We start from the raw sequence: 11,561 nt of genomic DNA on the forward strand, positions 1-11,561 counted from the left end.
AATGAGGGGAAGGATTACGAGTAGAATGATTACCTTTTCGAAGGGCAATAGGGAGGTCAGACTCAAGTGGTTGGCCCGGAGGAGACGAAGGAGGTGGCACCGAAGTAGAGTCGGGTGGGGGTCCAATGGGAAGGCTGGAGCGTTGCCGACGATGATAAACTTGAAGTGGAGGCTGAGGTGGTGGGTCGGGTGACACAGCAGACACAGGAGGAGTATCAAAGACAAGAGGTAAGGGTGAAGGGGCAAGGATAGGTGTAGGAGAAGAGGAAGTAGATGAAAAGTAGAGAGAAGACTCAAGAAAGGTGACATCAGCTGAAATTAAGTAGCGACGAAGGGAGGGTAAGAAACATTTATACCCTTTTTGAGACCTAGGATACCCTAAAAAGACACATTTATGAGATCGTGCGGAGAGTTTGTCAAGACCAGGACTGTGATTATGGACAAAACACGTAGATCCAAAGACGCGAGGAGGTAGAGGATGGAGAGGTTGAGTGGGAAATAAAATAGAGTAAGGTATTTGGTTGTTGAGGACAGAAGATGGCATTCGATTGATGAGATAGCAAGCAGTGAGAATAGCATCGCCTCAAAAAGGTTGAGGAACGTGACCATGAAGTAAGAGGGTGCGATGAAGAATGCCATGGGAAGCCATGAAGGCTTTAAAGGAGTGAGAGAGGTATTCACGAGCATTATCACTACGAAAAGTACGAATAGAAACACCAAATTGAGTTTGAATTTCATTATAAAAAGATTGAAATATGGAAAATAATTCGGAACGAGATTTCATTAAAAATAGCCAAGTACATCGAGAGTAATCATCAATAAAAGTGACAAAATATTGAAATCCTAAAGTGGACGGAACCCGACTCGGCCCCCAAATATCAGAATGAACTAAAGCAAAAGGAGACGATGCTCGGTTGTGGACACTCGGAGAAAAGGAACTACGACTATGTTTGCCTAACTGACACGACTCACACAATAAATGAGACAACTTAGACGACGTGGTACAAGATGTTGAAGCTTGGCAAGGCTAGGATGACCTAATTGAGCATGGATGAGGGAAGGGGAATCCACCACCAAACCAACAGGAGCAGAGGTGCGTAGGTGATAAAGGCCATGAGACTCACATCCGGTGCCAATCATCCGTCCCGAACTTCGGTTCTGTAAGAAAACAGAATCTTTGGTAAAAGAAATAAGGCAATCAAGAGAACGAGTAAGACGACTAAGGGATAATAAATTAAAGGGAGACTCTAGGACATAAAGGACATTGTCAATGGAGAGAGAAGGAGAAAGATGGACAGTACCAACACCATGAGATGTGGCGCGAGAACCATTAGCCATAGTGATAGAGGGTAAATAAGTAGAGGTAGAAAGAGATGAGAAAAGAGACCAATTACCAGAAATATGATCGGTAGCACCAGAATCTAGGACCCAAGGGCCAAGAGAGGTGGAGTGAGTGAGACCAACAAACGAAGGGCCTGTGTGCGCAACAGAAGCAGTGGAATTGGAAGCTTGACGTTCTTCATACCATTTAAGGAAGTCATTGAAGAGAGCTGGGGGCCCAGAGCCAAAACTATCAAAGGGGGTAGCACCAGATGCAGTAGAGACAGGAGAGGCAGTGTGGGCAACAGCAGTAGTAGGGCGAGGGGGACGACCATGTAAGACATAGCAACGGTCAATTGTGTGGCCCAGTTTGTGACAGTGATCACACTTGGGACGACCTTTGCCCGGTTTGCGAGAACGCTGACGATCATCACGTTGAGAAACCAAAGCAGAGGAGTCTCCAGTGGGAGCTGAAGAATGTATGTCAGGGGAAAACTTGCAAGGCACACGCAACAGAGTGGACCAAGCCGAGTTCAAGGTAGGCACGGTCGAAGATCCCAAAATCTGATCACGAATGGAAGAGTACTCATCAGGAAGCCCATATAATGCCATCAACATAAAGAATTTTTGGCATTGCTCTAGTTCCTTGGCAGGAGTGTCAGCAGGAGGCAAAAGTTCATTGAAGTCATGTAGGAGGCCATGAACTTTGCCCAAATACTCAGCCATGGAGCCATCAAGGCGTCGTGGGGAGATGATATTCTGGAGATTTTGACACACACCATAGAGACGTTGAGTATCATTGGTATATAACACTCGGGCTTGTTCCCATACACCAACACATGTCTCATGGGCACGAAAAATTTGCTTTAGGGAGGGATGAATGGTCGACTTAAGGACACTACAAATTTGAGCGTCAATTTTCAACCAATGAGGACGATCCTTCTCATCAACGGAAGCAGCTGTCTGGGTAAGGTGAGCAACGTAATCCTGTCCCTTAAGCCAAAGCTTGATATCCGAAGCCCAAGTATCATAATTGGTGCCATCTAACTTGTCAATGGAAAGAGAAACATTGACATAATTAGTGAAAATAGCAGAGTCAGGCCGATCAGCGGAAGAGGAAGTCATAGATGCTGTAACAGGAGAGAGAAAAAAAACGACCCGAGAAGGAAGAGATTCGTGACAAACGAGGTCCGATCACAAAACAAATAGTAGATCAGGGTAGAGGAGGTCGGGGCGAGTCCGGCGCCGGTGATCGCCACCGGAAAAGTCGTCGGACGCGCCGCCACGCGCGGCGGCTGACGGAGAGGAGAGAGAAAATGCACCCAGCACGGAAGCGGCGCGTGGGGGCGCGTGCGGCCTCCGTTTGCCGCGCGACCGGTGGCGTTGGGTTCGCTGGAGGAAGGCGAGTTGGGTGGGGGGGTCGCCGGCGGGAAAGGTGACGACGGCGGCGGCAGCAACGAAAAAAACCCTAAAAAAATAGGAAAAATTGCCGGAAAGAGACACGACTGAGTGGATAGCCAGAAAACGGAATGAGACACGTTTTCCGGGCACCGATGAACAGTGGGTCCACCGGAAAGTCAAGGATAGGCTCTAGATACCATGTTGAGAGTAATGGTGAATGGAGAGAACATATTCCTTGTGTATTGCAAAGCAAAAGATGTGTTTAAATACAAAGCAGTGGGCCTAGGCCCATAAGATAAAAAACTATAAGATAAAACTATATCTAACAATGTCTAATTCTTAAATTCAACTAGATCAGGTTCCACTATCTTATCAAAGATACAAATATTATTTATCAAGACACTTCTACCTCAACTCTAAATATTTTTTGACTTGTTTCTTCAAGCAGCTATCCTAATGTTCTTTTTACACAAAACCTCTCCAAGCTTCAATACCAAATATTTTTTTACAAACAAGTCTCTCCAGAGTCAAGTAACAAGTGTTCTTTTACAGATAAGTTACTCTAGGCTCAAATTATGATTATTTTTTTACAAACAAGTCTCTTCAAGTTCAAACCCAATAACTCAAAGTTATAAAAGTTTTACAGAGTTGCTTCATTTTCCTTTTAAGACGTGATACAATTGTTGAGCTTAGGAGAGCTTGAAGCCTAAAGAAGTTTTGATGATCACAACACAAGTGTACAACAACAATTTACAACTTGGAAGCACAAAAATAAAGTCAAAGAAAAGTCAAGAACATGCTATGTAATGGAGCAATGTAATAGAGTTTATTAAGTTGTTTTGAATGAGATTTTATATTGTGTGTGCTTAGTATGCTTTGTGCATAATCAAATCTATATCTAAACTAAGTAGAGAGTATATGATGATGAGTTAAAACATTGAAAAGTTATTTTGAGACTTAAAATGAAGTTTTAAGTACTAACTCAAAATAATCGATTATTGTTAAATATAATCGATTATTCCAGCAATAGGCAAAATGGGATGCCTTGCTGCAATAATTGATTATTTGTCAAAATAATCGATTATCCCAGGAACAACTTTCTGGAATAATCGATTATCCAGCAAAATAATCGATTATATTGTTCTTGGTTGGTTTCCAGAAAACCTGAAGAACAAAATAATCGATTATTCTTTAAAATAATCGATTATCTACGTCTGAAACTTTTATAAATAGTTTTGAACTTTGAGAAACTTTAGACAAGAGTTAGAGCTGATAATTAATTTGTGAAAAACGTTTTGTGGAGTCTTTGTGACATCTTGGAGAGTTTTCTTTGTGAAATCCAAGAGTGAAAACGTTTGTGAAAAGCTTGTGAGAAGATAATCATCATCATATTCTTGAAAGGGGAAGATAAAGATTTGTTCAAGAATTCCAGGTGAAATCGTTCCTTTATTCTTTGTGAATCTTTGTAAAAATCTTGAGAAGGGTTTCTCAAGTGGAAGGTTTCTTGTAGTGGGTTCTACAAGGGGTGCTTTCTTGGGGTCAAGAAAGTGGTTATCTTTTGTGTTGAAGTATATGCATGTGTGTGTGCTTGTAAACCTTCTTGCTTAAGATAGTGGAACAAATCTTAATCAGGTGTTGATTAAGGACTGGATGTAGGTCACATGTGGAGTGGCTGAACCAGTATAAAAGACTTGTGCAATCTTCTTCTACCTTATCTTTTACATTGTGTAATTTCTTGGTTGAACTTTAAAGAAGATAAAACTTGATTAACAAGTGTATGTGAATTTTGTCAGTTTAAATCTGAATTAGAGCATTATTGTTGAACCTCATTATGTTGTAATCAAGTGAGCATATTGCATTCATATTTTCATAACAAGTCTTTAGAAGAGCTTCATTTGAAAATTCAGTCTTAGAAAAGTTTAAAAGTGAAATAAAGATCCTAAATACTCTGATAATTTTTAAAGGGTCATAGAATCCAATTCACCCCCCCTCTTGGATTGTGTCATTCTTTTCTAACAACAACAAGTTAAGTATAAAACTAATTTACATAAAGAATGAAGAAATAATATTTTATTTTAGATTATCGTCACTTCTTTCTAGACTTTAAACTTCATTTTATATAGCTTTAGTGATGATGACCATTGCAAATTCTTGAGTTTCTCTCTTATGGTTTACTTCGTTTGTCTTCACAATTTGCTTCTTGAGGAGAGAAGTGTCTGTTAGTATGATAAATAGTTGCACTAAATGTTTTTAGCGAATTTTCACTTTTTATGTAATCAAAAAAACTACTTATCATCTTTTAGATACCAAGTCGGTAGAGTCATACTTGTGTCAGGATGTTGTAGTGATGAAACAACTTTCGAGTGCAGTTTTCCATGTTTACAGATATATGCTTATCATTTTCTGATGCAAAACATGTATTTCTTTCCTTTTGTGAAACGTTTGGTATGGAGGATGTATTTTTAAATTCAATTTGTTAAGGAATCTGACGAAGTCATATTCTTGTTTAAAGATTGTAAATGATATAAGATTTAATGCATATTTCTTTTTATAACTCAAAATTTGTCTTAATTGGCAACAAAATCGTCTTAATGTAGCTTTTATCTTATACAAACATTCATCTTATTGTCAGATTATGTTTTAGATGATTTGTCTTAATTGTTTTGAAAACTCTATATTATTGATCCAGAATTTCTTTATTTGTTAACAAATTTTTTTTAAATCAATAATATTGGACGGTGTAATACTTAGTAAAAGTTACACCAATGTTGTTTTAACCATCCGGGTTATAATAACACCAATATAACTTTTACTAAGTATTACACTGTTCAATAACATTATATTAAATGTGAATTTTGTAAATCTAACCATTAAATTAAAAAATTTTTACTCTTAGATCATATATACAAAATTTTATATTAATCAAAGATAATTTGATACTTCATTCTTATTAAACAAAATTGATGTAATATATACATTTTAAAATATACTAAAATATGAATACTTTAATTACCTTCAATTTTAACAAAATTTGATATAAACATATAAAGTGATATGAACTTTCAATCTAACGATTAAATTTACAAAATTCACATTTAATATAAAGTTATTGAGCGGTGTAATATTTACTAAAAGTTATATTGGTATTGTTATAACCCTCCTTATATATATATATTCATATTATTTATATTTTTGGTGCAAGCAAAAAATATAATAATATTCACTAAGAAACATCATTTTGATTAAATTAAACTTTCTAATATAATCATTAAACAAATATTTTTCTGATAGAAAAATTACCATTTCAAGAACCAATTGAAGAATAGTGTAATATTTTCTCCTCATCATTTACAACTTTGGATTAATTAATTTTTGGGTATGGTACAAATATCGAACTGAAACACATTATATTTCTTCAATGAGTGATAATGAAACTCATTTGTTCATTCATTCAATTGTCTTGATAAACGTTTTAGTTCAAACTCATCATCGAGAGTTAATCAATTCTTCTTTGATTAATCATTAATCCTATAAGTAATTAATTACATCCAATGCCCATTCAACCAGTAACCAAGACATAAGTGCCTAGCCTTAAAATATATAATAATAAAACGAATGTTAATCACTATAATAATTTCAAGTCAAAGAAACTATTGCATTTCATCTGAAGAATTTATCATTGACATTTTAAAGAAACATTGGCTATTAAAGATTTCAATTGAGCCAGTTCAAGAACCACATCAATATACGCATTATCTATATATAAATTAATAAATAAGTAAAATATACAATAAAACAAAAAAAAAGTTTATTATTAAAACTAAAAGAGTGCATAATTAATTGTATCTTAGACACTCCATCAAGAAAATATTGTATCTTGGACACTCAATCAAGAAAATATTGTATCTTGGACACCCAAGCAAAAAAACATAGTATCTTGGAGGTACACTTTTATTACCAACAGCACAAACTCAAGGCAGATTACTGCATTTGATTTGAAACCCAAGAACTATAATCATTAGTAGAAACTGCTTCTACGACGATAGGCATAAATGCATGATTGGTTCCACAAATCTCACTGCACTGCCCATAGTATACCCCTTCTCGTTGAATAAAAGTAGAGACCTGATTCAAACGACCAGGTACAGCATCACATTTGACACCCAAGGAAGGTACTGCCCAGCTATGAAGTACATCAGCTGCTGTTATAATAAAACGTAGATGAGTTTTGGCTGGGACTACCACTCTATTGTCCACTTCTAACAAACGCAATTGACCCAATTCAAGATCACTTTCTGGAATCATGTAACTGTCAAAAGCAAGCGACTGTTCATCAGAACTGTTATAGTCTGAATACTCATAACTCCAATACCATTGATGTCCGATAGCTTTGATAGTAATGGATGGATCAACCACCACCTCGTCCATTGAGTATAACAGAGCAAATGATGGTATAGCAACGAACATAAGGATGATACTAGGAAATATGGTCCAGAGAATCTCGATTGTTGTTCCATGAACAATCCTTTGCGGAATTGGATTCCTTTTGTGGCTAAAATGCCACAAAGCGCGAGCCATGATATATGATACGAAAACAGCAATATTGGTGAGGAAGAAAAAGATATCGTGATGCAAGTCTATTATTCCTTGCATCATAGGTGTTGCTGCATCTTGAAATCCAATCTGCCATGGTTCTGCTGCATCACAAGGAGCTATCGTGGAGACACTTTGAGATATCCATCTATTAAAATTAAAAACAACAATTATAGAATGATTCGAATAATGGAAACAATTAGAGTCTATTAATTATATGATTAGTATGAATATTAAGATACAAATGATAGTGAAAGAATACAAACCTTGGGATGTCCCCCATTATCTTCACCATATCAGTAGTTATATTATGGAATTCAGAATTTTGAACAATCTGTTCAGGGTTCACCGAGGTTGGTAAACAACTATTCTTGCTGTCAAAATGGATCGATCTTGAATTTCTTCTGGCGAGTGATAGATAAGTTGAACTCGTGAACCCTTCACTTCCTATATTTGGCATCCTGATTCTAGCACCTGTAGTCCTACACTCAGTTCCAGCAGCCAAAAGTGAAGAGTATGATCTTTTGCTAAAATGTCCATATGATTCATTACCACCAGATGAAATCAACTTGCGTTCAAAATTATTGGTATGCAAGAATCTTGACATGCCAATGTTTCCTTTGCGACACTTTCGCAGGAAGGAGGACCCAACATAAGATAGCAGCCCCATGCTGCAACTTCGGAAATTCTTACCCTCACCTTGGTTTCACTGAAACAGAAATAACAAAATCTTGGTAATTGCCCAAAAACATTAGTGAATGACTCCAAATGCAAAATACACATTAAAAACAGCTGACAAAATAAACTTAAGATCAAAGTGGCTACAACATGAACCCTTAATTATTTTTGGGTTTTATACTTTAAATTGTAGTATTACCTAATAATCACCTAAAAGCTTTCACGTGGTTATTGTATTATAATGACGAAATCTCCAAAAGAAACTCGCATCAACTGTTTCACATTCAGCACATACAAAAATTGAAGACCCTTAACAGCGATTAAAACTTTTAGCAAATTGACAAAACACTACACTGAATGGACTTAATTAAAAATAACCCAAGACACATATCAACACAAACTGAATAGTAAGTGATGAAATATACTATTTTCTAATCTCCCATCATGTTTAGTTTTATATCTAATCACAAATTATGTTTTGTACATGTCTATAAAATACTACCACAAATGGAGAAGTGTTAACTTTACCAGTCTGCATGGAAACGATAAACATGATTCAGGGGGGGAGAAAGAGAAAAAAGAAAAAACTAAAAGGGATCATTACTTAACTGAGAACAATCAAATTACACGAGTACAGTAATACTAATATCCTACGTCTCTAATGCCCACGGCAAGCTGGAAAGTGTTCACAACACCTCCAGCTTGAGATGACAATACAGGTATCAAATTGAAGCAAGATACAATAAAATATGCTAGAACATGTTGGAAAAAGATAGACAATGTCTAAAAAAATCATAAGTTAACTACCATACAAGTCAGAAGCTGGAATCATCAAAGCCATAAGGCAAGAAGCTTAACCACCAAGCAAAAACTTTATCTCAAAGTTTAACTACTTGGCAGAAACACAAATCACTAAGAAAGTATAATCACCATAGTAAGGCAGAAACAACATCTCAAAGGTGGTTAAGTTTAACCATCAAGAGCAGAAAGCAAAGGGTTGGTTAACCACTAAAGACAGAAACACAACACCTCAATGCTTAACCATCTATAACAGACGCTCAACACAATGCTTAACCCCCATGGACAAAGGCTTATATCATTGAAAAAAATGCAATAAACCACGCCTATACAAACACATCGCGAGCAGGGTAGAAACTACAACCCCAACTTTTCAAATCTATAACAGTTCCAACCACAACCTCAAATTCATTTCAGAACAAGTAGGCAAGGCATTTGAAACACCACCAACCCAAGAGTTGTAGAAACTAACGAGCCACATAACAATAAAAATCAACAATCACTAAAGAGTTGGATCCATACTCCAGAACCATGAACCAACCCAAGGTCACGCAAAAATGTATTTCCTATTAAAAATATATATACGTAACGAGGAAATAGAGCCGATCGTGACTAAAATGCGAAACCGGGATCCGTCACTGTCAGATCCGAGAAATAGATTAAAACCGACACCAAAACCAAGGGTTTGGAGTCGACGCAGTGAATTCCGGTGACATAGTGAACAATGAGTTTAGGAAAACAAATCGAAAGACACAGTGAACTAAAAATACAGAAATTAGAGAGCGGCGTAAGCTTAAGATCTGGATGCAATCGGAGAAAGGAAATGAAAACATAAACAGAAATACCTAACCGATACATACCTTGATAGATTCACTGAAATTAAAAGAGTGGCTTATAAAATGGATCTAACATCATATTTCTGATCTGATACGAAGAAGAAAGGAACTAGTACCTGGTGGCGTTCAAGGGACGGAGAAAAATAGCAGCACTTCGCGTATATCCTTCGGTCAAAATCAGATACAACAATTTTATATGAATCAGATTGGCTGTGAGGTCGCCACATAGGTCGGAACAACGTGGAGCAAGAACAACCCTAATCCTTCTTCTTCCATCAATTCTGGGCCTCACCACTTTTTCGGCCTTTTTGGTTTTTTGCTCCACCAAAACGGATCTATACATATGACTTGGTAAAAAATAAAAAAATAAAAACGTGTAATCTACTGTTCAGTGACACAATGCCAAAGATTTAACACGAGGCTGATGATATATATACCTCCATTTTTTTATACATACACCCTCTTTTTTAAAAAAATATTAAATTTCTAAATTATCCTTAATATTATTTGAGGAAAAAAAAATTATCCTTGGAAAATTTTTTTTGGAGGTGTATTTGTACATAATTATAATTATAGAAAGTTCTTTCTGGAATACTAAAATTACTATTCCGGAAATAACTTTCCGTCAGAATAATTCTATAAAGTACTTTCTGTAACACTAAAATTACTATTGCGGAAAGTTCTTTCCGGAATTATGGTAACAAATACACACACTGTTAATATTTCGGAAAGAATTTTTCGCAATAGTAATTCTAGTGTTACGGAAAGTATTTTCCATAATTATTTTGACGGAAAGTTATTTCTGGAATAGTAATTTTAGTATTCTGGAAAGTACTTTCCGTAATTATTCTGACGGAAAGTTCTTTTCAGAAGGCTCATGATATATACACCTCCTGTTTTTTTTTTATAAGTACACCTTCTTTATTTTTAAAAAAAAAATTATAAAATATTATATATATTTTTTAATTTTATACCTTTAACTTTCAATTTTTTACTTTTTTCTTTTTTTTCACACACTTTTTTTCTTTCAATTTTTACATGCTACCAAAATAGGTGGGGTGAAGGAAAGACAACTGGGTGCATGTAAAAATTGAAAAAAGAAAAAAAAGAAGAAAAAAGAAAGATCTGTAAAAAAAAGTACTAAATTAAATGTTGTAAATGTAAAATTAAAAAAAAAAAGCAAAAAATTAAGAATATTTTAAAATTTTAATTATTTTTTTTTAAAAGGAGGTGTACTTATAGGAAAAAGAAAGTGTATATATCATCAACTTTTAAAAAACACTTTCCAGAATTTTTTTTTTATTCCAAATAATATTAAGGATAATTTAAGAATTTAATATATATTTTTTTTAAAGGAGTGTATATATAAAAAAATAGAAGTGTATATATCATCAACCTTAACACGAACTACGATGGGCCAAGTTTTTTTTAAGTGAATAGAACAGCCCAGAGGGCTATCCTGAGACCAAAAATAAAATAAAATATGGGCCAAATGAAAGAAAAAATGAAGAGTAAGTGATGGCATATGAATAGTTGTAGGCAGTACCTTCATATTTGGCAGCTGTGTAGCACAATAAAGACAGTAAGGATAGAGTACATATTATTTATTATGTATTCCAATTTTGAATCCATCGTCAACCTAAAGTTCCAGTACTGACCAGACCAAACAATAAAAAAAGGTCCCACTCAGGAATCTCACTCTTATTCGGATAAACCTATTATTATTCCACGCCTCTCCCAAATAAATAATGGATAAGCTTGTTAAATGTATACTATATTTATTATATATAATTAAAATTTATAATAAACAATATATTATATATAAATATATAAGTTATATATAAAATTAATATATTTATATTTATTTAGTACTAAGATTTTACTTTAAACTATTTTGATGTGATTAAAAGATAAATGAAGTATATATATATATAT

General features: G+C 35.1%; 1 protein-coding gene across 2 annotated transcripts; it reads right to left on the reverse strand.

The window, feature by feature from the left end:
* Positions 1-6,512: 6,512 nt before the first annotated feature.
* On the reverse strand, positions 6,513-9,903 carry LOC109814968 (Cytochrome C oxidase subunit II-like, transmembrane domain-containing protein). 2 transcript variants are annotated; one of them, XM_020379512.3, is made up of 3 exons: positions 9,743-9,903; positions 7,581-8,023; positions 6,513-7,462 (listed from the first exon to the last, which is right to left on the reverse strand). In XM_020379512.3, the coding sequence occupies exons 2-3, from the start codon at positions 7,982-7,984 to the stop codon at positions 6,703-6,705; spliced, it is 1,164 nt and encodes a 387-aa protein (XP_020235101.1). In that variant the 5' UTR covers positions 7,985-8,023; positions 9,743-9,903; the 3' UTR covers positions 6,513-6,702. The 2 variants fall into 2 exon arrangements, with proteins under 2 accessions (XP_020235101.1, XP_020235102.1); XM_020379513.3 differs by having other exon boundaries at positions 9,651-9,874.
* Positions 9,904-11,561: the final 1,658 nt, after the last annotated feature.

The sequence above is a fragment of the Cajanus cajan genome, chromosome 1 (assembly GCF_000230855.2).
Source record: "Cajanus cajan strain Asha chromosome 1, NIPB_CcT2T_4, whole genome shotgun sequence".
NCBI lineage: Eukaryota > Viridiplantae > Streptophyta > Magnoliopsida > Fabales > Fabaceae > Cajanus > Cajanus cajan.

Excerpts from the sequence above, each read along its gene's own strand:
- LOC109814968 (XM_020379512.3), bottom strand. The coding sequence starts at position 7,984 with ATGGGGCTGCTATCTTATGTTGGGTCCTCCTTCCTGCGAAAGTGTCGC. Across the intron at positions 7,463-7,580 it reads ATAATGGGGGACATCCCAAG|ATGGATATCTCAAAGTGTCT; the intron begins GTTTGTATTCTT and ends TAATTTTAATAG.